Source organism: Pseudoliparis swirei, chromosome 7 (genome assembly GCF_029220125.1).
Source record: "Pseudoliparis swirei isolate HS2019 ecotype Mariana Trench chromosome 7, NWPU_hadal_v1, whole genome shotgun sequence".
Taxonomy (NCBI): Eukaryota; Metazoa; Chordata; class Actinopteri; order Perciformes; family Liparidae; genus Pseudoliparis; species Pseudoliparis swirei.
In genome coordinates, this window is record NC_079394.1 from 26654675 (window position 1) to 26676204 (window position 21530).

The 21530-nt window shown below is 42.8% G+C and overlaps 3 protein-coding genes across 3 annotated transcripts in view; 1 reads left to right on the forward strand and 2 right to left on the reverse strand.

Moving 5' to 3' along the window:
• Positions 1-1754: 1754 nt before the first annotated feature.
• fbxo4 (F-box protein 4) lies at positions 1755-7641 on the reverse strand. Its single transcript, XM_056417974.1, has 8 exons — positions 7329-7641; positions 5771-6045; positions 5470-5690; positions 5237-5312; positions 4598-4770; positions 4261-4487; positions 3802-3931; positions 1755-3591 (listed from the first exon to the last, which is right to left on the reverse strand). Exons 1-7 carry the CDS (start codon positions 7611-7613, stop codon positions 3839-3841), a joined length of 1350 nt encoding a protein of 449 aa, XP_056273949.1. The 5' UTR covers positions 7614-7641; the 3' UTR covers positions 1755-3591; positions 3802-3838.
• A 749-nt stretch (positions 7642-8390) lies between these two features.
• On the reverse strand, positions 8391-11388 carry rimoc1 (rab7a interacting mon1-ccz1 complex subunit 1). Its single transcript, XM_056417975.1, has 6 exons — positions 11196-11388; positions 10360-10469; positions 9395-9541; positions 9114-9245; positions 8840-8954; positions 8391-8720 (listed from the first exon to the last, which is right to left on the reverse strand). Exons 1-6 carry the CDS (start codon positions 11287-11289, stop codon positions 8485-8487), a joined length of 834 nt encoding a protein of 277 aa, XP_056273950.1. The 5' UTR covers positions 11290-11388; the 3' UTR covers positions 8391-8484.
• A 53-nt stretch (positions 11389-11441) lies between these two features.
• Positions 11442-21530, forward strand: part of oxct1a (3-oxoacid CoA transferase 1a) — a 38636-nt gene continuing 28547 nt past the window's right edge. Inside the window, exons 1-7 of the mRNA XM_056417973.1 lie at positions 11442-11861; positions 12822-12930; positions 13586-13676; positions 18087-18222; positions 18645-18794; positions 19274-19380; positions 20044-20104. Coding sequence (XP_056273948.1) covers positions 11553-11861; positions 12822-12930; positions 13586-13676; positions 18087-18222; positions 18645-18794; positions 19274-19380; positions 20044-20104 — 963 coding nt within the window. The 5' untranslated portion in view covers positions 11442-11552. The remainder of the gene's footprint in view (positions 11862-12821; positions 12931-13585; positions 13677-18086; positions 18223-18644; positions 18795-19273; positions 19381-20043; positions 20105-21530) is intronic.

Here is a 21530-nt window from a genome sequence, read left to right on the forward strand (position 1 = left end):
CTTAACTCTAATGAAAGGAGGAGATTGAAAAGGGTGGGACAAAACGCACAGAAGAAAAGGATAGCGGGAGGATGGAGAGGATGATGCCCGAGCAGGACGGCGAGGAGTCGGTCTCTGTGTTTAACCCCGTGAGGAGAGATTTCAGCCAAGTTCAGTCCTTCAAGTCTGACAATTATTGACTCCGCAGCCAATCTTCATCAAAGCAGTTTACTTCTACTTCTGCAATATCTTTGCTTGAATGAAGCATTAGCGATGCTTTATGAATAGATCATTCTGCACCATCACGGCAGTAGTTACTGCAAAATTATAGACCTATGTTGTGCAGGTGTTTTCTAATTCAATTCAATTCAATTCAGTTTATTTGTATAGCCCAATTTCACAAATTACAAATTTGTCTCGGAGTGCTTTACAATGTGTACACATAGACATCCCTGCCCCAAAACCTCACATCGGATCAGGAAAAACTCCCAAATAACCCTTCAGGGGGAAAAAAAAGGGAAGAACCCTTCAGGAGAGCAACAGAGGAGGATCCCTCTCCAGGATGGACAGAACAATAGATGTAATGTGTACAGAAGGACAGATTTAGAGTTAAAATACATTCAATGAATATGACAGAGTGTATGAATAGTTCGTAGTAGGCGTATTCCACGATGGAGACCTCCACGATCCATCAGGCAGATGGAGGTAGAGAGGAGGAGTGGGCGGAGTCTCAACAGTGGTGGTAATGGTGGTCCAGCCCACCTGGTATTCATATACTGGCAGGGAAAAGCGTTTGAATTCATTTTTACTCAACAGAAAGCATCTTTAGATTTAATTTCCGTGCACAAAATAACCCCTTATTTTGGCCATTACGCTGCCGTGTAAATATGGTTCTCCAAATTCTCCGAAAAGTAGTGGGAATTGAGGCCATTTTGGCGAAATCTCTGGGAATTTATAGGAAATACTTAATTATTTTTTTGTTTCTACTGCCTGAGGCTGTGTAAAGACCAAAATAAACACACCTCTCTAACACTGGCACAACACCAAGATGGAGTTGCTGTGTGCCACAGAAGAGCCCTTTATGTTGTATCCATCCCTGCCATTTCTTATACACACACACACACACACACACACACACACACAGTGTTTTCAACACGCTGCATCCTGGTGTCACCGTACACATCTTACACGCCACGTTATCACTGTCCGCACACTGTTGCAGACTTCTGTAAATCGTCTTGGGTCAGTGCAGGGCTGTCTTCCTCGTGACATCATTTCGCAGAGGCCTCTTTTGAGACGAGACAGCTGGAGGCCTACCTTCCCAAAAAGCAAGGCTTCAGGAAACCTTGGCCCACATTATGTAGGGATGTGTGCTCATGGTCCAGTCTGAATAAACAGAGCAAGCAAGTCCCAGCAATGGCCCCTACACATCACGGCTGCCAAGCCCACAGTCACTTCACTGCTGCTTGACTTTGTGTAGCCTGCATTCACACACACAAAAAAACATTTTTTATTCAGATTGCAGCTGTACACATTCATCCACACCTCCATTGGCTGCATCGTAATAGGAGCAAAGAGTTACGCAGTCGATCACTGCGTACCCGCCTTCGAAAGTCTGTGTAAGCATGATCCTTCATACACACACAATGTAAATAACTGTGGAGCGAGGACCGAAGAGAAAGACATCCTGTTTACGGAGAACAGTCAGAGGAGATGAGAGGACGAGTCCGATTCTCTGTCTCGGTCTCTCTCTAATAAGTACACAGAGGCAGACATCATTTCATTTCCATTTAAATTTCAGCAAAGGGAAAAAAAGCAGAACAAAACTTGCATAGATCATCTTAATGCACCTAAATTGCACCAATCATGGTCCTATTCTAAATTTGTACGTCGATGAAAATGATGAAAGAACGACCAGGAGGGGATGGGGGGGCATACCTTTCCCAAAGACGTGTGGTTACCTAGGGGACAAGAACAAAAGAGCACCAGCGAGGCACATTATCTTGTCATGTCTCCCATGCTCCCATTAGGGCGCTCAAGCGCTCCCGCCGGGGACAACGAATATGAATAGAGTTGTAATTTTTTTTTATGGGACAAACACTTATGACATAAGTGAGAAGTCCAGCTGTGCATCTGGATTATCTACAGGCGCTCTCCTGCTGTCATTATTTCACATCCATGTTTGACGAATATTTCTCACACTTCATATCTCTATGGTAATGCAGAGCTTTTGGCAACCAAGCACTGACTTAACCCTCCTGTTACCTTCGGGTCAATTTGACCCCATTCAATGTTTAACCCTCCTGTTACCTTTATATTTACTGACATATTTTAAACTCGGGGTCAATTTGACCCGAGCAATTAAAACCTCCAGAAAATTATTAGAATTAATATTGTTTTCCAAGTTTAAGTGTGAGGTACTTTATGTTTGTTTGTTGACTACCTAAATAGCCCTTTAAATATATAAAAAAGTTGATATTTCTTATATGTTTGACACAGTGAAAAACAGCCTGGGGTCAAATTGACCCGAAAGAACACAGACATTAAACATTGAATGGGGTCAAATTGACCCAAAGGTAACAAGGAGGGTTAATATACAGCTAGTAGTCACGGCGCCCCCTGCTGGCCAAAACAGAATATCCTCTCTCGCTTGTAGACATACAGATGTGGACTCACGTTTTTATTTCCAGGGCTGACCTCAGAGGAGAGGAAACAATAGGAAATATCGCTTCCCCGTCTCTGGGGACTTTAAACCCGTGAAAGTGCGCAGAGAAGACGTGAAAGAAGGTAAGACAAAAAAAATCCTGAATAACCTACATGGAAGAGTTTTATCGTTTGTGATTACTTCAATGCAGATTTACTCGTTATTTACCAGACAAGTTGTCAGTGTTGTGAGGGACTGAAAGTGCGACTCATCCACCACAAGAGAAATCTGTAATCATAAAACAATTCGAATAACAAATGTATTCTATATAAATATATACATATTTTAATTGTACAAATAACAGATGCAAATATTTAAAATCAGAAGGGTATGTGCCATTTCTCAACAGGCTACATAACATATTTTAAATAAATTGTATGATAATTTCGCTCTAAAAAGGTCATATCTTTACGGTAAGTGAATTATGGTTTAGAGGGCAGTGGATTGTGTCTGAAAGTTACATAAACTGACTGTAAAAATGATTGGCCGTTATGAACCTGAGAGGAAACATTGAAAAAATGTCATGTCAAATCATGGAAAAGATATGTTCCCATGCTGAAGTGAACAGCGGGCGACTCGATTAGTAAGCAGTACTCGTCTCTAGTTGTATGTTGGTACTGTTGTGTGCATTATTGGCCGAAGTGAACAAACACAATTTGAGGGGTGTTTGTGAAGCTCCCTGATGGATGAAGAACCTCCTGGTCATTCCTCCATAAAGCTCTCTCTGTGAATAAGAACCGAGTCTCTCTCAGTTCTCCAGATTAACAGTTAGAAACCCATCAGCGCTGAATCCAGTTCATTGGCAAGGGTCCGATTCTGAGACACTCGGTGCACACACGCGGCATACATTACTCAGGAAATGCCGAAGCGCATCTTGGTGTCAGTGTGACGGGGCAATGAAATTAGTGTCAGTGTGACGGGGAGGCTTTAGCTCAGTGGGGTAAGAGGGGGCCTGCTGCAACCAGGGGGGGTGTGTCGATCCCGCCCTCCCATAGTTGCAAGTCAGTCGGTCCTTGAGAGCAAGGCACTGAACCTGCTCCCCTCTTCGGGGCGCTTCACACCCTTACTTAATATAACAGGATGGTTAAATGCAGGAGAACTAATTTATTTGGAATTTTGTTTTCATCCATCTGGCGGCCAGCAGAAGTTAGGTAACTAGCTCCCAGAGAGTTTGACTCGAGAACGTCGAAGCAGCCAGGAGACGCCGTCCAGAAGACCCGATAAGGATTCTGCTACTATATCCTGCACCTGAATAAGAGCCGAGAAACACAAACACAGAAAATAAACTAGAACGGGCACTCGGTAGAGCGCATACCTTCGCACCTTTTCATGACCTTGACCTTGACCGTTGACCCGATCGATCCCAAAATCTAATCAAATGGTCCCCGGATAATAACCAATCATCCCACCAAATGTCATGCGATTCGGTTTCATACTTTTTGAGTTATGCGAATAACACACATACAAATAAATACACAGCGATCAAAACATAACCTTCCGCATTCTCGAATGCGAAGGTTAAAAAAAAGCTTCAAACTGACACTGCCCGGATGTAAATGCGTTGATCAGACAATTACCATCCAGGGGTTAGCCAGCTGGGGTAGTCCGAGTCTCTTTGCGATGTCAACACAGGGAGTTCGACACCTGGCCCCATTTCCGCTGGTCATGGTTTGCAGGCGGGTAACCCGGACTTCTTCCGATTCTTCTCTGGAGACACAGGAGAGCACCAGCAGGGGCCTGGTCGCTGAAACCTCAGCAGAGCTCAGCATGGCCCGAATCTGAACCGCCTCGGACTTCCCATCACCTACCGACGACATGTTTTTTTTATGCAAAATTGTTAGCTGGCAATTCATACGGCGAGAAAAGGCAGTGCACGAAGCGGGAGCAGCGGACAGCACTGCCGTCTGATCTCACCTCTCCCGGGCTCTGCGTTGGCTACGTAGATGAACCCGTCCACCGCCTGGCACACTGGCTGGACCTGAGGAGCAGGGCTGTAGATTGGACAGCCCGACTCATCGGTTCCTTCACAGGTAAAAAGTTTATTGCTGATGGTCTGCTGCTGCAGTCTGGCTTTCTCCCTCTCTGCCCTGCGCACACAGACACACACACGCACACAGACAAACACACAGTTTAACTAGAATGGCCACTCGGTAGAGCGCATACCTTCGCATATCACAAGATTGGGCATTGAATTATGAACATTTTGGCATTAGTTGCATGCCAATTGGATAGAAATTGACCGCGCTATGGTAAAAAGAAGATGTCGACCTTTTCGTGACCTTGACCGTGACCGTTGACCCGATCGATCCCAAAATCTAATCAAATGGTCCCCGGATAATAACCAATCATCCCATCAAATTTCATGCGATTCGGTTTAATACTTTTTTACTTATGCGAATAACACACATACAAATAAATAAATAAATACACGGCGATCAAAACATAACCTTCCGCATTTTCAATGCGAAGGTTATGACTGTGGCCTGCAGTCACAATAACATGCAGAGACACAGATGATGACTGCTACTCACTCGTTGAACACAAAGTGCTTACCGATTGGTCGAGTACAGAGTCAGGATATTGAATTTGTGTTGGTTGTTGAAGATGTAACTGATCCCTGAGCCAATACCTAGAGGAACAAGGATGGTTAGATTATTTCAAGATGATGATTGGCCAATACTGCCACATAGTGGTGGGCAAGTAAACCTACAACACAAAAGTGTGTCGACTTTACTGTCACTGTGCTAATAATAATAACGCCCGGTGAGAGTCTATGCTTTCCCCACCATGTATCTGTCTTTGAGGAGTGCCCGACACAGGGAGCACATCTGGAGCATACATGAGCCTGGTGACTAAAGAGACGTCAAGCTGCTCCATGCCGGGGCCGAACATGGCATAACGCGGCTCGGCTGCGGGCACGAGAGACTGAAGAAAAGAGGTCACGACCTCATACGCCGGCCGCGAGGGAAGCCATTGTCGTCTGCTGGACGGGCAGCCTTTCAGGTATCTGTTGGGACGCGAATGGAGGTCAAAATCTCGGACAAACAAACTTCTGGACCTTGATGCACACAAAAAAAAGACACCCACTCTGACATGTAGTCAACTTTCAATTCCGTCCCTTTGAAGTCCCACTCTTCTCTATCGTCCAGGCTCTCGTCTTCATCGATCAGTGGCGTGTCCAACAACTCCAGTTGGGGCATGCTCACATGATCAATGGAGGGCCAATTTGGCATGTCCCTGAGCAGGAAGTACCTCCATAGTAACGGATCTCTGACCATGGCCCTCCAGTACCGACTTGTGGCTCCCAGGCTGCAAATACTCGCCGGAGACAGAAAAGTCATGATCAGGAACTGTACGTCCACCTTGGAGAGGGAGGGCATGATTTTAAATCGTAAATAGTTTCAAGAACTAGTTAAGGAGGCGGAGAGACGGGAAGGAAATGGTGGACAATCACTTGAACAGGAGAAAATATATTATGAATAGAAATACACAAGAGGATATGAAAAGTCCGGCATTTCACATGTTAATTTAGTGAGAGTTGGCTACATACATATTATCAGCAAAGTGTGGGCTGATTAAGTAGATGCATGGACAGTTTTATAAACTAAAATAGAGTAAAGTAGCAATAACATAACAGAATGAGCTGAATCGATAGCCACTTTATTTCAGTAGGTTAATGTGACATTTTGTTCACACACTGTGGCTGCATTTACCCCTGGGTTGATTGATGTGTACAAATAAATAACTAAATAAAATGAAATTTGCCTCAGTGCAAATGTGATGCATTATGAGGCCTACTCAACCAAGTGTCATCAATTGAGAGCTTATAGTCTTGAACACACCTACCCTGAACTAGTCTTGAACAGACTGAACTAGTCTTGAACAGACCTACACTGAACTAGTCTGAAACAGACCTACTCTGAACTAGTCTTGAACAGACCTACCCTGAACTAGTCTTGAACAGACCTACACTGAACTAGTCTGAAACAGACCTACCCTGAACTAGTCTTGAACAGACCTACACTGAACTAGTCTGAAACAGACCTACCCTGAACTAGTCTTGAACAGACCTACACTGAACTAGTCTTGAACAGACCTACACTGAACTAGTCTTGAACAGACCTACACTGAACTAGTCTTGAACACACCTACACTGAACTAGTCTTGAACAGTCCTACCCTGAACTAGTCTGAAACAGACCTACTCTGAACTAGTCTTGAACAGACCAACCCTGAACTAGTCTTGAACAGACCAACCCTGAACTAGTCTTGAACAGACCTACCCTGAACTAGTCTTGAACAGACCTACCCTGAACTAGTCTTGAACAGACCTACCCTGAACTAGTCTTGAACAGACCTACCCTGAACTAGTCTTGAACAGACCTACCCTGAACTAGTCTGAAACAGACCTACCCTGAACTAGTCTTGAACAGACCTACCCTGAACTAGTCTTTAACAGACCAACCCTGAACTAGTCTTGAACAGACCTACCCTGAACTAGTCTTGAACAGACATACCCTGAACTAGTCTTGAACAGACCTACCCTGAACTAGTCTGAAACAGACTTTCCCTGAACGGAATTTAAAACGCTGTATATGTTGGACGGCTGAAATTAAGCAAAGGACATGTCCATTACTTCCACTCACCGGTAAACTATCCATGAAACCCGGCTGTGGCTCTCCCACCGTGTCCGCAGCGGACGTCAAATCGTCTTCGACAACTTTACCACCGTTTGGAAAATATCGATCTCTGAACCGCCGGAGTCTGCGGATCACCGCCGACTCGTTGAGCTGCTGGGTCTTTGCCGCCATGACGTTAGGAGCGGGTCGATAATGTACGCGCAGCGCGTGAATCACTGTAATATCGATGTTGCGAGCGGTGACAACACGTCGCTCCGTCTTACTTCCTTGTTGTTGGCTGTCGCGGGGCATTGTGGGTGTTGACTTCTTTCAATAACGTGCCGCTAAATCGTGTTTTTCTTAAAACAACGCGCGTGTTTATTGTCAACGAGGACATAAAAAACAGAAAAATGATTTTTCCTCTAAACAACAGAGTCTCTAATAATAGTTTTACTATCAAGATGACTGAAGAGGCAGAAACAAAAATGTAATTTAGCAATAGATGGCATACAAGTGGCGCATTACAAAGCTGGTATGAACAAATCTGAACATACTTCAAATAGTCATGAATACATCAGTCAATCGTTTCTGAACACCTTTCTTTTGCTTTTAGTGTATATTTGAATACACACACATATATAATGTATATGCAATTATAATATATTAAAAAGCATAACAAAACGGCAAACAAAATAAATAAAATGTTACTGTGCATTGTCTCACTTTCAGCTGAATTATCCTCAATCTTAAAAAAAAAAAAAAAAAGGTAAATTTAATTAATAACCTTGTTATATTTATATTAATGTTATTATAACACATTCTCAGAGCAAAATAAGTGCCCCAGTCAACAGTCTGGAATCAAGATGACAACTGCTTTTTCAGCAGAACAGGGCAAAACGTTATTTAAAAATCTTCGCTGCATCCCCTGCCAGTTTTACACCATCATCCTTAAACATTCTAACCTCTCGTACGCCTGCTTTGGCCTGGGCCGTTTGGCATGGGATGAGGTTGCCTGTAGACACCGATCCAAAGACTCTTTTTCCTTCACATACACTTTCTCCCCATTTCTCCACAACATTACACCCCACCTGATGGATTGCATTTTTATTTGGGGTTGACACACATTTGAATACTGAACTTAGATCGGTGCTTGGGGGCAACTTCAACACAGGGGCAGCTGGGTTCACTGTAAAATACTAAGGATTTCCTTGGCATTTTCTGTGTTCCAGCCCTGGCCCTGCAGAGGGCCCTCACAAGCAAGCACGTATTTGTTAAGGATCTGTGTGCCAATGTCCCGAAACTGGAGGCGATCTTCCTTGCGATCCATAGTGTCAGCACTGCAGTCCTCGTACTTGACCGCCCAGAAACACATTTCCCCGATGTACATCATCGTCAACAGGTGTGTGTCTGAGAAGATACCTGGTCAAAATCATAAAGTCGTGATTATGATCAAACGGCCCACATGAAGAATTGTCTCAAACTTGACTGGAGCTGCACAACAGTTTGTCTTATTCATAAATAACTGAGAGCATATTTACCTTCAGATAGGAAGCTTGCTGTAGCAGTGTCATGGAGCACCACACCATCGTTGAGCTTCACAGAGTTTCTCACCTGCAGCATTCGCATTAGGTAGCGCACCCCTTCTTGAATACACTAGATTGAAATATCAAAGTCAAATGAGCATTAAGACTTATCTCAGCCTAGGAAAAGAAAGATACTAAACTTCTGTTCACCAAAACAAAGTAAAGTAATCAGCCCATGTCTCTGTTCACAAATACAATGTGCTATCTCTACTTATATACAGTGTGGTACCTTCAGGAATGTATCCTTGTTTTTCTTAATCCACTGTTTTCGTTGATGCAGGGTGTGGCAGTACATGTACAGCAGAGCTCCACGTCTCCAATAGAGGCATTCTAACAGCTCAAGGCCCAACATAGACTGCACCTAATAAAAGACACAAATAGTACAGTTAGACAATGACATGGTAGTAAATGTGACTGCTATGAAAATAAAGTGAAATGGACATTACTGGGAATACTCAAGAACATGATGTGTGAATGTCCTGTACATGTTTTAGACACACATATACGCACTTCTTGTGCAGGTGCTAGCCTCCCTGCCAAAACTTCTGGCTCGGTCAGGTCTTGCAGCAGCTGCTGGATTTTAAAAGGTGAGCAGTCCTCAGGGAACTCCTGGTCCACCAGTTTATTCTCTTCATAAAATGTGATGTCCAGGATCACCTAAATGATACAAGACAAATGGATACTCAGACTGAAATTGAATACAATATTCAAGAAAGCTATGCAAAAAGTTTCACAATGACAAAAAAGTCATCAGAAGCAAACAATAATACTATATTGAGTTATCCATTAATGAGGTAGATCAAATCTGGAATGAAACAGCCAGGAAGTGGGAGCCACAACCGTAGCCTCTTCTCCAAAGCAAACTCAGGATCCAAGGGTCACAACACACATCTAGTTATTAAGTAGCAATGTGTTGCTTGATTACTGGCACTTTGGTACTAAAAAACAGATTGAGCCTTTTCAGTCAGGGTTTAGATTACTTCACAACAGCCGTATCAATCTACAACCAGCCTCTGACTACAGCGCACACTTGGCTTTAATCATCCTCAATCTAAGCATCTCTTGGTCCAAAAGTTAAATAACTCGATCGCAGGTTGGGCATACATGTTCACTTCTACATTGGGAAAGTCATGTTATCAGTTCAGTAAATAATACCCCTATTTGTAGATTTATAGAATATGGCATAAGGCTAAACTGAGGTGCTACAAGTTTGACATTTATAGGGTTAAAACAAATAAATAAAACATCCATTGTTATGTGGCATTTCAGCCTTCTCAAATTCTAGGAATTTCTTTCCTGTTTAATTAAAGTAAACATGACAGAATATCTTGGAGTGTTGGACCTCACAACCTGAAGACCTCCTCGGGTTAAGGGAATTTGAGATCTGCATTTTAAACTCCTTTTTGGTGATTAATAAACTAAATGATTGAACAGTCAGATATTAAACACTAATGAAACGTAATGTAAAGAAGTACCTGTGTGTAATCCTGAAGCACCTTGGAAAGGTTGCTACTCTCCCCTCCTTGCCTGTAATAGCTTTTCAACTTCTCTAGTATGGCAGACGCATTCTGTAAATAGTCATCATCTATGGAAGAACGATATATTAATATACACTTTTATTAATCCCCAAGGGGAAATTAGTTCTCTGCATTTAACCCATCCTTAGTTATTAAGGAGCAGTGGGCTGCAGTGATGCGCCCGGGAAGCAACTGGGTTTCACATGTTACAAGAAAAATAGTCTATAATATTACACATTTTTTGATTACTCTTAAGAGTTTAGCAAAGGCAATATGACAACATTGGTAATTAATACAATCATAGCATGAAATGTGAACTCGCATTTTCTCGCGTTTGGCAATGTTTACATGCACAATGACTAAGGTAACAGGTCAAATCTAAAATAACGTAATGGCAACTTCACTTCTAATTCTCGCCCCCATTGTATTTATTCGTCATTTCATGGCCAGCTAGCGTAAAACATTTGTCAACAATAATGCATTTTAGCTAACGTTAGCGAAAGGTACGCTAGCCGTTAACTTGGGACACCCATTTATAAAAAAACAAACTCCGGTTAGCGAGTGACCGTTACTTATTTAACGGTTCACCGCCTGTTGGTTAACTGTCGGCGAAGTATTATATGCCGACATACAGGTTTTAACGGGACAGCAGCTGTTGTTAGAGTTGTAAGCTGTGTTAGATAACGTTAGCTAGCTTGCTAGTTGGCTAACAAACGGAACGGTAACCGTGGCTACGGGCGGGAGTGGCTCAAACGGCCGCGAGACCCTAATGAATAACAACGTATTGACAATACCTTGCTTTTCAGCTCTGAGACTGGAACACTTGATGTCTAACTCAAATATCCTTCTCTCCAACTCGAAACCCTGTCGCCTGTAGTCGTCGGCCATGACTAAAAGTACGCGTCACCTGAGCCGGGGATTAGTCACGTGCTCACCGCGTCATACCCGTTTCCAGGAGACAACAGCGCGTTTGCGTGCGTGTACGTACGCGCAAGCGCCCGGGGTCTATTTACCTCCGCAGTGTCCGCACTACGCCAATTTATTTCACCCCTTTGATTTTTGAAAATTAACATTGACGTCTCTAGAGCTGAATCATTTTGCAGCTCGCCGAGTGCTTCACGGTGGCGTGATGCTGAAAGGGTTAAATATAAATGAGCGTGTCGAGCCTCTCTTTATTCCTCGTGCTGGCCCGGCCCACTGAGGCACGAGCCAATGTCATCGTAGCGCTGCGGTTGCTAGTAGCCTCACTGCGACCTTCCGCCAGCCTACATCGTCCGTGGTCTCGTCGGCTTGAGCTATCACTGTGCTCTCTCTCCCCCCCCCCCTCTCTCTCTCTCTGCCCGGGTCTCCAAAACATGGCGGCCCTCAAAGCTTTGTGCAGAGCGGAGAATTTATTCTTCAAAAACCTCTCGGGTCCACGCAGAACCAAATTAAATGTGGCTAATCTCCAATTCAGCAAGGTTGGTACGGTTCCGTTGATTAGTCCTAGAATTAACACGGTTGAAACGTGATGCTCGGACATGGCATGAATACATGGTCAGCATATTGCGACTTTGATTACCCTCATCTCGGAATAAAGTGCATTTTGTAATTCTTCGTTTTTCAAATTGTACTTTTGTTTTACTTTACGCTCGCGAACTGACCTTTACGCTGCGACCGTTTAACTCTGGCAGGGCTGCTCCATATTCAGGTCAACACAGTTCGTCACCATATTGCGAACTTTTAGCGGACTTTTAGAAATGCATAATGTGAATATGCATTTGGGAACGGACGTGACACAATTAATATCTACATTAGTCAAACCCGCAGCTTTACATGACGCGTAGCTGTTATTGTGTGGTGAAATGACACCACGCGCTTGCATAATGTGTTATCTGAAATTAGAACCGATGAGGAACGCGTCATTGGAGATTGAAGAACCAATAAGGATCATTAGTGATTGCTAAAGGAATCCATGTGACTGAAATCCAACTGTGTGTAATATCAATTGTCAAGTTACACATATCTATAATGTAATTGCATTAAGCCCAACCTATAGAGTCGCATCCCAATACTGGTATTAATACAGTGGGTATTGGGAAGTCCTGCGTGGTTCTAATCCTTTATAGCCCTGTCTGTAAATTAATAGTGGCGAAATGTGCTGCTGAATTATTTTATAATCAAAATTAGTTTCAGCACCACAGGTACAATTTGAGTTGAGTCCTCAGTAAACTGCTGCTTTAGTGCTTTGGGCTAAACCCTCAAGCGTTTGCTCTCTTTGTTGACTGATTTGTTTGTCGGTTTTGCTCCTCAACAGAAGTAAACTCCATCTGTTTGCACTGCACAAGCCAATTAGCCGCCCTCGGTCATCTTTCGTAGCAGCGTTTTACGGGAACAACAAGAAAAAAAGTGTCATGCTACTCTTGATCTGCTTTCCACAGACCTGCGGGTGCTACTTTTCTACCTCCAACCCAAGAAGTTCACGCTTCTACTCGGACCCCACGGAGGCAGTCAAAGACATTCCAAGTGGCGCTACCATTCTTGTGGGAGGTAAGATAAACTTTCACAAACGGCCTCTTGTGATTACAGGGGTGGTTTACATAATCACCTCAAATGACAGTGCTGACAAATTACCTAATTTCTTTTTAAACTGCACGACAGTTTCGTTAACTGGTGGAAAGTGCTGTTCGACAATGCATGTTGAATGACCACTCGGCAGCAGAGTGAGCTTGAACTCTGTCTGTCATGGTGGTTGATTACCATCAACACACAGAGGCACGCAAGTTCCACAGATTTTATTTATAGTCAAGTTCGGAGTGACGCTGTTAAACATTTTCCGTTGAGTCACACCTCTATGGAGGGCACAGAAACAGTCAAGCAGCAATCTGCCTCCCTCTGTGTAGTATTATAAACACTGTATACTGACAAACGACTAGAAATGTCTGAGGCTTGATTCAAGTTATTAGTTATTAGTATGTTATTAGTTTGAATGTGTTTCCTGTGTCATTTGTAACAGCGGAAAAAAACCTTTTTTTTCTTCTTTCTTCTTTCTAAATCTGCCATGTTCCTCATCTACTCTGCGGAAGTTTCACCTTGAATAACCATAGTTATTCATTGTCACACGGCCTGCGGTGGTTCCGTGGCTGCGTCAACTTGTTTTTTTTAATTATGTGTTTTCTGTCTTTTCTAACGTGTTCCAACACAGGCTTTGGATTATGTGGCATCCCAGAGAATCTCATCAACAGTTTACTGAAGACCGGCGTTGACGGTCTCACCGCCGTCAGCAACAATGCAGGGTAAGGGGTAAGGGGTAAGGGGTGTGTGTGTGTGTGCGTGTGTGTGAGTGTGTGTGTGTGTGTGTGTGTGTGTGTGGGCGGGCACGGGAACGTGTGCTGAAGCTTGATTTGAGATATTAAAATAATGCCATCGCCACCAAACTCCCAACTTGTTGTTGAGGGAATGTGTTGATGGGAATTAATTTGTTTATTTAATTCAGTTTTTTTTAATCCACGTTTGAATCTGGATCATGTATCCCGTCCTGTGTCTTTCTGTTTCATTCGGAGATGTGCGTTTAACTGTTTAACGAAAAAAGAAAGTTCAATCCGACTTTCAACTCTTTCACCATTTTTGGACAAAATGTCCCATTTAGTCTTGATTGGACTCACAGACAGGTGTGTCTCTTCATGTCCTCAACAGACTTGTTTTTAAAGTCACACTGGACAGGTATCGGTGACTTTGTCGCTGTATCCTCAAGCAGGCGCCGTTGACCTGGAAAGATGCCCTGACGTCGGATCCTGATAAGTTATCAGATTTGCAGTGGCTGCCTTTCCTTCAGAGGCCAGGTGACATTGTGTGGGATGTGTGTCTCAGTGGGACAAAGTCAAGATACACCTTCAGAGGTTTCCCCTCTGCCAATCAGCAGCTGACATCGATCCCCTTTGTGAAGCCTGCCTTGTTATCGCATACCTTGATGTGCAGCAGAATCTGCTTTAGCGCCATGTCTGTGTCTAGCGCCGTCTCTCTTGTCGACTAGGAAACAGTCTCGTCAGTTGTCACGTTGCTGTCTTTCTCCGTAATTAAATCCCAACGTGTCGCCACTCAGAAAACTTACCTTCTGTATCTGAATTGTTTACATGGCAACACTGAAAATTGAGTCAGCGGAATCTTTTCTAATTAAATATATAGACAGATTCTGCTGGAAAAAAATTATGGTTTCCCCTGACTACAGCCGGTAAAAAAATCGATCTTTCACCTAAATGTAATTTGCTGGTGTTAACAGTAATTGCTGAACTGTTACAATTTGCACTTAGCATACAGCACAAATTAGAAAACCCCACTGTGAAACCGATACATACATATGCACATATATATATATATATATGTATGTATATATACATTATATATATATATGTATATATGTATATATATGTATGTGTGTGTGTATGTATATATATGTATATATGTATGTATGTATATATATATACTGTATGTATATGTATGTATGTCCATATATATATATGTATGCATGTATGCATGTATGTATATATATATATGTATGTATGTATTTATCTATACAAATATTGATTTAGCTTGGGATCCACTATTGTACTTGCAGTACACGGCACCAGTATTAGAGTCTCAGAGCTGATTAAGCTGCAAAGGAAGAACCCAGTGATTCTTATTGTAGTTTTGCAGTAGAATGATCAAATGGTTTTGAAGTCTCGGCACAGACTCTTTGAATACATTTCTCTGTGCCAGTAGTTATTTTAGCCATAAAAAACTCTGCCCTACAAAGTGTGCTTCACAGAAGTTACTCTTCAATCGATTTTTTTTTCTTGGACTTTGAATTTTAGACATTGATTCTTGGAAGAAGTTCTGAACTATCATTGCTCCCCAACTATTACAGTCCAAATAGTGTCCATGTTGTCTCTTTTATGTATTTTCTGAGCTGGTCCCAACACAATGTTATCATCGAATGCATGTCTACGTGTAGGTTATGTACAATTTAGTGGGAGCTATAGTACATGTCTGGCTCATATTGCAAGTTTTGCAACACGGGACTGTTATTGATGATTCTTGTTTTGCAAAGCGTGCCCGCAGCGAAGAGGCCTGCGAGGGGAAATAAGTAGTTATGTAACATTTCACTTTGGACAGAAGATTTACGAAAGCTGAAAACTTCCGTTCCTCCGGTTCCTTGTCGGCGGATGGCTGAATGGGTTTTTCATCCTCTTCAAGTCTCAAAGGGAGGACATGAGTTCACGCTACGTGTTACTTTTATCTCGGGAATAATGCCGCCATGATAACAGAGAGGACTTGATGAACACAATTTCTCTCCACACCGACTGCGATAATCCAAATGCTGGTGCTGGTGTGCGATGTCTTATTTGAAGTATCGCAAAATCTGATGGCTGGAAGTGTTTGCGAATAAAAGGGTTTCCCTTGATGATCTCTTGTGAGTCCATATAAAGAGTTGGTGCAGGGTGTTTTGATGTTTTGTCGCACTGGGAAGATTGAATTCTGGCGTGATGGAGACTGACACAGTGGGCTCTCTATGCACTGTAATACGAGATGAGAGGGGGTTGAGCTGTGCACAAAAGGAGATGTAGGTGACTCCGTCCTGCTGTTCATCTCTGATCCTCCTCTGTTGCTCTCCTGAAGGTTTCTTCCCCTTTTTCTTTTTCTCTGGAGTTTTTCCTGATCCGATGTGAGATCCTGGGACAGGGATGCCGTATGTGTACAGATTGTAAAGGCCTCTGAGGCGAATTCGTAATTTGTGATATCGGGCTATACAAAATAAACTGATTTGAATTGAATTGAGATGAATGAGCTGTGACTGAACTGCGATCCCTGCAGCTTTAGATTCATTCTTTAATCGGGATAGATTCTGCGTGAACAGGAGTGTCCACCCGTTGCAGGCGACATGGTGTTTGTCCTCAAACACACATGCAAACACACCAGCACCATACGCAAACTTGCCATTAGTCCGACTCACCAAACCCTTTTACAGAGACGGCCTTCGATGTTTTGTAACTCTTATCGGTGTGTGGGACAGGGTTACACAGTCATCGGGTTTTTTTATATTCTGAGTGCACATGGCCGAGATATCTTGTGAGAGGAGGATCTGAGAATAGAGTTGTGGACAAAGCAGTGGTTCCTGGGATAGGGGAAAGACGGAGAAACACGCTATTTGAAAAGCTCCGTTTTTGTATTTGGCTGTATCAGTGAGAGCAGAAATCCACACTTTTCACATTAACATACAGCAAATATTTGTCTAACGTTTCAGATGGTTAGTCATTAAACGTTATTTGATTTGACTGCAGTGGAATACCGTCTGCAATCAGAAGACAGTTTTAAAGACCCCGTTTAAACCGCTTTATATGTGTTCTAAAGTGTTCTGAAGACTCTGGCTTCATGTTAATGACTGACCAGCCACGTGACGTCAGCCGTCTCACATTACATGAGCAGCCTCACAACCCTAGTAACACAATGACTTTATTGAGTCACACAGAAGAGTAGTCACAGTGCTATGTGTATAAATGAGCTTGAAGTCCAATCCAGATGGTTTCTCTGAACCCTCCTGTGACCTTTACATTTACAAACATATGTTACCCTCGGGGTCAATTTGACCCCAGCAATTAAAACCTCCAGAAAATTCTTAGAATTAATATTGTTTCCCAAGTTTAAGTGTGAGGTACTTTGTGTTTGTTTGTTGACTACCTAAATAGCCCTTTAAATATATAAAAAAGTTGATATTTCTTATATGTTTGACACAGTGAAAAACAGCCTGGGGTCAAATTGACCCCAAAGAACACCGACATTAAACATTGAATGGGGTCAAATTGACCCGAAAGGTAACAGGAGGGTTAAGGCGTTCGTGGTGAATGTGTGACGCCCTATGGTACCATGTGGGGCAGATGTAACTCGATACCGGCATGAACACCCCAGGTTTTATTAACATGCTTTCACTGCATGCATCACAAAAAAAGGCTAATAATCCTGTGCAGTTTTCAATAAACAAGGTGGTCGTCTCAGGGGTTACTCGGTGGTCTCATGACCTTCACATCACGGCCGTGGATCGGCTGTTCCCGTATTTGAGATCACATGAACGGAGCCGTGTCCCTTGGTTTGGCCCGGTTACAACAACTTTGAATAATCTCTCTGGGGTTTTTTGGTAATAAGAGCTATATTACAAGCGATACAAAGTCAGGACATTCCCTTCCAGTCAAAGAGTAGGGACAAATGACCCTGACCAAGTGTGGCAACACATCTCTATGAGCTTAGCAGCCTTATATCAATCTACTGCATTAAAACTGTGAAATCTTTATCAATTTCTTCATTTTCTTTTCTATCATTATTTTGTTGAATATTGAAAATGAGACTTTAAAGCCACCCTTTTCTGTCCTCTGCATTTATTCAATATACTGTTGTCTAACTTTGGCTAAGCCCGGAGGTTCAATCGTCTAGGTTGATTTTAGGCAATATACTGAACCTCAAATTGCTTGAGTCTGAGTGCATATCGTGTGTGTGTGTGTGTGTGTGTGTGTGTGTGTGTGTGTTTTAATGGGTAAATGTTGGCTTGTGTTTATAAAGTGCTTTTAGAGGTCGCTAAGACAAGGAGATCGCCATATAAATGCCGACCGTTAACAATTGACCTAATAGTTCCCATTCTAAAAGGTTTGTGATGCTATGTGCATGTTTTTCTTCAGAGTGGATAACTTTGGCCTGGGCCTGCTGCTGAAGACCAAGCAGATCAAGAGGATGATCTCGTCGTACGTCGGGGAGAATGCAGAGTTTGAGCGACAGTATCTGACGGGGGAGTTGGAAGTGGAGCTGACGCCACAGGTTGGTCAGGAAACATGGAAAAGTCTATCGATAAATAGTGCAAGAAAACAACAACAAAAACAAAATGAAAATGCACATTGACCACCCAATTAATTTCACTTCAATCAAAACTGTATATCGTGGCCAAAGTGCCAAACCTCCTATCTGCAAAATCATCCAAGAAAAGTGGATGGAACCTCCTATCGCCACTTTGTGTATTTATTTTTGTGCTTTTTTGTATTATGAATCCTTCTAACACAGCATTCTGCAAGAAAACACATTTTATGAAAATTGTATTATTCTCATAAAAGTGAATTTTTCAGATAGGAGGTTTTGCTCTTCGGCCATCGATATGTGGTATAGTGGGCGAGAACAAAAGCATGCAGTAGACATTTATATTTTATAGTCTTCTGTTAATCTGACACTCTCTTTTTTCACCTCAGGGAACTCTTGCAGAGAGGATCAGGGCTGGGGGTGCTGGCATTCCAGCCTTCTTCACAGCCACTGGTTATGGCACACTGATCCAAGAGGGAGGCTCTCCTATCAAGTACAACAAAGATGGCAGCATTGCCATCGCCAGTGAGAAGAGAGAGGTGAGTTCTCCTGGATGTGGGAGCCATCCTCTCGTCACAGTGCGAGAGGCTTGAACGCCAGTTGAAGAAGTCGTTAGAATAGTTGGCCTTACATTACAAAAGACTTGCGTTCACACTGTCAATGTCTGCCAGCGCAAAACTTGTGTCACAGGAAAGCCTGCATTGTTGGAACCATTTCAAATTAAAATTGCATCTTGTTTGTCTGGGTTTATTCCGGTCTTTAAGTAGGTCAAACGATACTGCATTTCAATAACGAGGGAAACCTCGAAAGTTCATGTTCTCAAAAATACGGCCTTTCACAAATGGCGCAATGTGTCGCCGTGAATGTTTGTTTTTGATTTACTCGGCAATAATGACTAACCTAGATCTGGACTCGCATCTCTTCACCAAGTCTGGAAATGCTGTCAAACGGGTCAACATGTTGCTTCTGGACTGCATCCAGCGCCACTCGCTCTTTGAATTGTGTCTTCATTGTCCAGGTGCGGGAGTTCAACGGCAGGCACTACATCATGGAAAAGGCCATCATTGGAGACTTTGCCCTGGTTAAGGCATGGAAAGCTGACAAGGCTGGAAACATTATTTTCAGGTAACGGGATATAATGCAAAGTAGCAGGATTTAACACGTCAAGAATTCCGCTTCTTCCTGCCTCAAATGATGGTGTCATGTGGTGAGGCGGCTTAAGGACCGGTTGGCAATGGTTTTCATTTAAGAGGAACTTATTTGAACCTCGACCTTTCGATAAGATCTTTGAGTTCCATCTTCCGTCTCTCTTAGCTCCATGCTTTTCTTTAGTTGGTTCTAAGTTTGTTAACACATCGTGTCGGCATCAGCTTCTATATCTTAAATTATTCTCACAGCACATTCATTTCCGTTTAGGTTTAGGACCATCACTCATCATGACTAATTGAGCGCCAGTTCAACAATGTATATGGATAAAAGTCAGAGAAATCCAATTAATAAATCACTCATAAGGTAAGGGATAACCTCATCAGTAATAACGCAGTCTAAATTCAGTGTTGACCCTACATCCACCGTCAGTAAGCTCGTTTTTCACCAGCCAACCAACTGAATGGGAATGATGGGAAGCAGTAGCTGTAGGAAAGTATTTCTCCACAAGAGGGCAGTCTCTTCCAGTAAACCAACTGGATACGAGATATCGGATGTTACAATGAGAGTGGTTGTTTCTTACTTGCTCATCTGAAGTATTATTTGTTTTCATATCCCCTCTTTCTTGTTCTCCTCTGTCAGGAAAACAGCCAGGAACTTCAACCAACCCATGTGCAAGGCAGCCAAAATCACCATAGTTGAGGTTTGAATTTCGCCAGCTTCAGCTTTCCTTTTAATGGTTTTCACGCATTATGTAGACCACAGGTGTCAAACACAAGGCCCGCGGGCCGAATGCGACCCGCCACGTCATTTTATGCGGCCCCTGACGGCTTGCCCCACTGGTTCGGTCCCCAGTAAATGCTCCCAAACTCGCAGTCTGCACCTTTATTCTCCAGCTCCGCCTGGAAATGAGCTTGTGAATGTGTAACTGAATCACTCCACCAAGATACCCATATGGATTAAAACAAACATTTACATTCAGTTTAACTTTAGATCATGAAGAAATGGTGTAAATAATCCAGCCGTTTGACATTTGAACCAAAACCACACAAAGTCTGGAGTCTGCTATTCACCGGTAGCCGTAGAACAACGACACAGTCCACATAAAATAGATGCCATCGAACCAACCTCAAACGACAAGTGTGAAAATCCTTTTCACACTCAAGGTTGGAAAGAAGAAATGTGAGACGGGCATTTCACAGGTGTAAGGCCAGGTGTTTTTATGTTCGTGGGATACAAAGTAATCACTTCAAATTGGAAATGGTTCATATTCTCCTGAAAATAACTCTTATACCTCAGATTACTAGACGTTCAAAGATCTCAGCCTTAATCTGTGTGTGTGTCTGTGTGTGTGTTGGCTTCACACCTCCCATATAGACACTGTTTGATTAGGAGAACAGCAGGAGAAAACTGTGAGAAAGCCATAAAACACGGGCGCTTTCTGAAAATAAATGGATGGCAAAGTGGCTCACTTAAAGTACAAAGCACATTTTCAATTATTCCACGCTGGCTGGATTTGAGATTTAGTCCTCTGTTGATTTAAATATGTCAGGGACCAAATGGGGAGAGTACATGTTCTCACCTTCTTACCTTTTTAAAGTGGCACGTAGCACAGGTAGTTATTTAGTTGCAAGGCAGTCGTCTGCACTATTTCCCATTATGCCGAAGCCAGAGCGCGAGTGCTGACAACACGCACGATGCCAGTAATGGATGCCAATGAATTATTGACGAGTTCTATGTTAAAAAATACAATTATAATAGGATAATAAGACTTTACCACCAAGAAATAGCCTGTGTGACGTCTGCTGGACTTGTGATGTAGACCGTGGTGACCGAAATGAGAACGCAGCCCTGCTCAGATGGCTGCATTAGATGCAAGCAGAATTGGTTGGATTTTATATTGAACTGCCTGCTTCAACCTCTCTGCGCACCCAGAATCATCTGCTCGGGTATTTTTGGTGAGTGGAGTAGAGGATGAAATGATTGTTAAATGGATTTAGACACCCGGGCTGCATTTGGACTGTTTCCTGTTTCTCTCCCTCAAATCCCAGGTGCTTTACCGAGATAGTTTTTTTATGGCATTTCTACTCGCATACAGTGGCAGTAAGAGAGAGGTAATGACATGACAA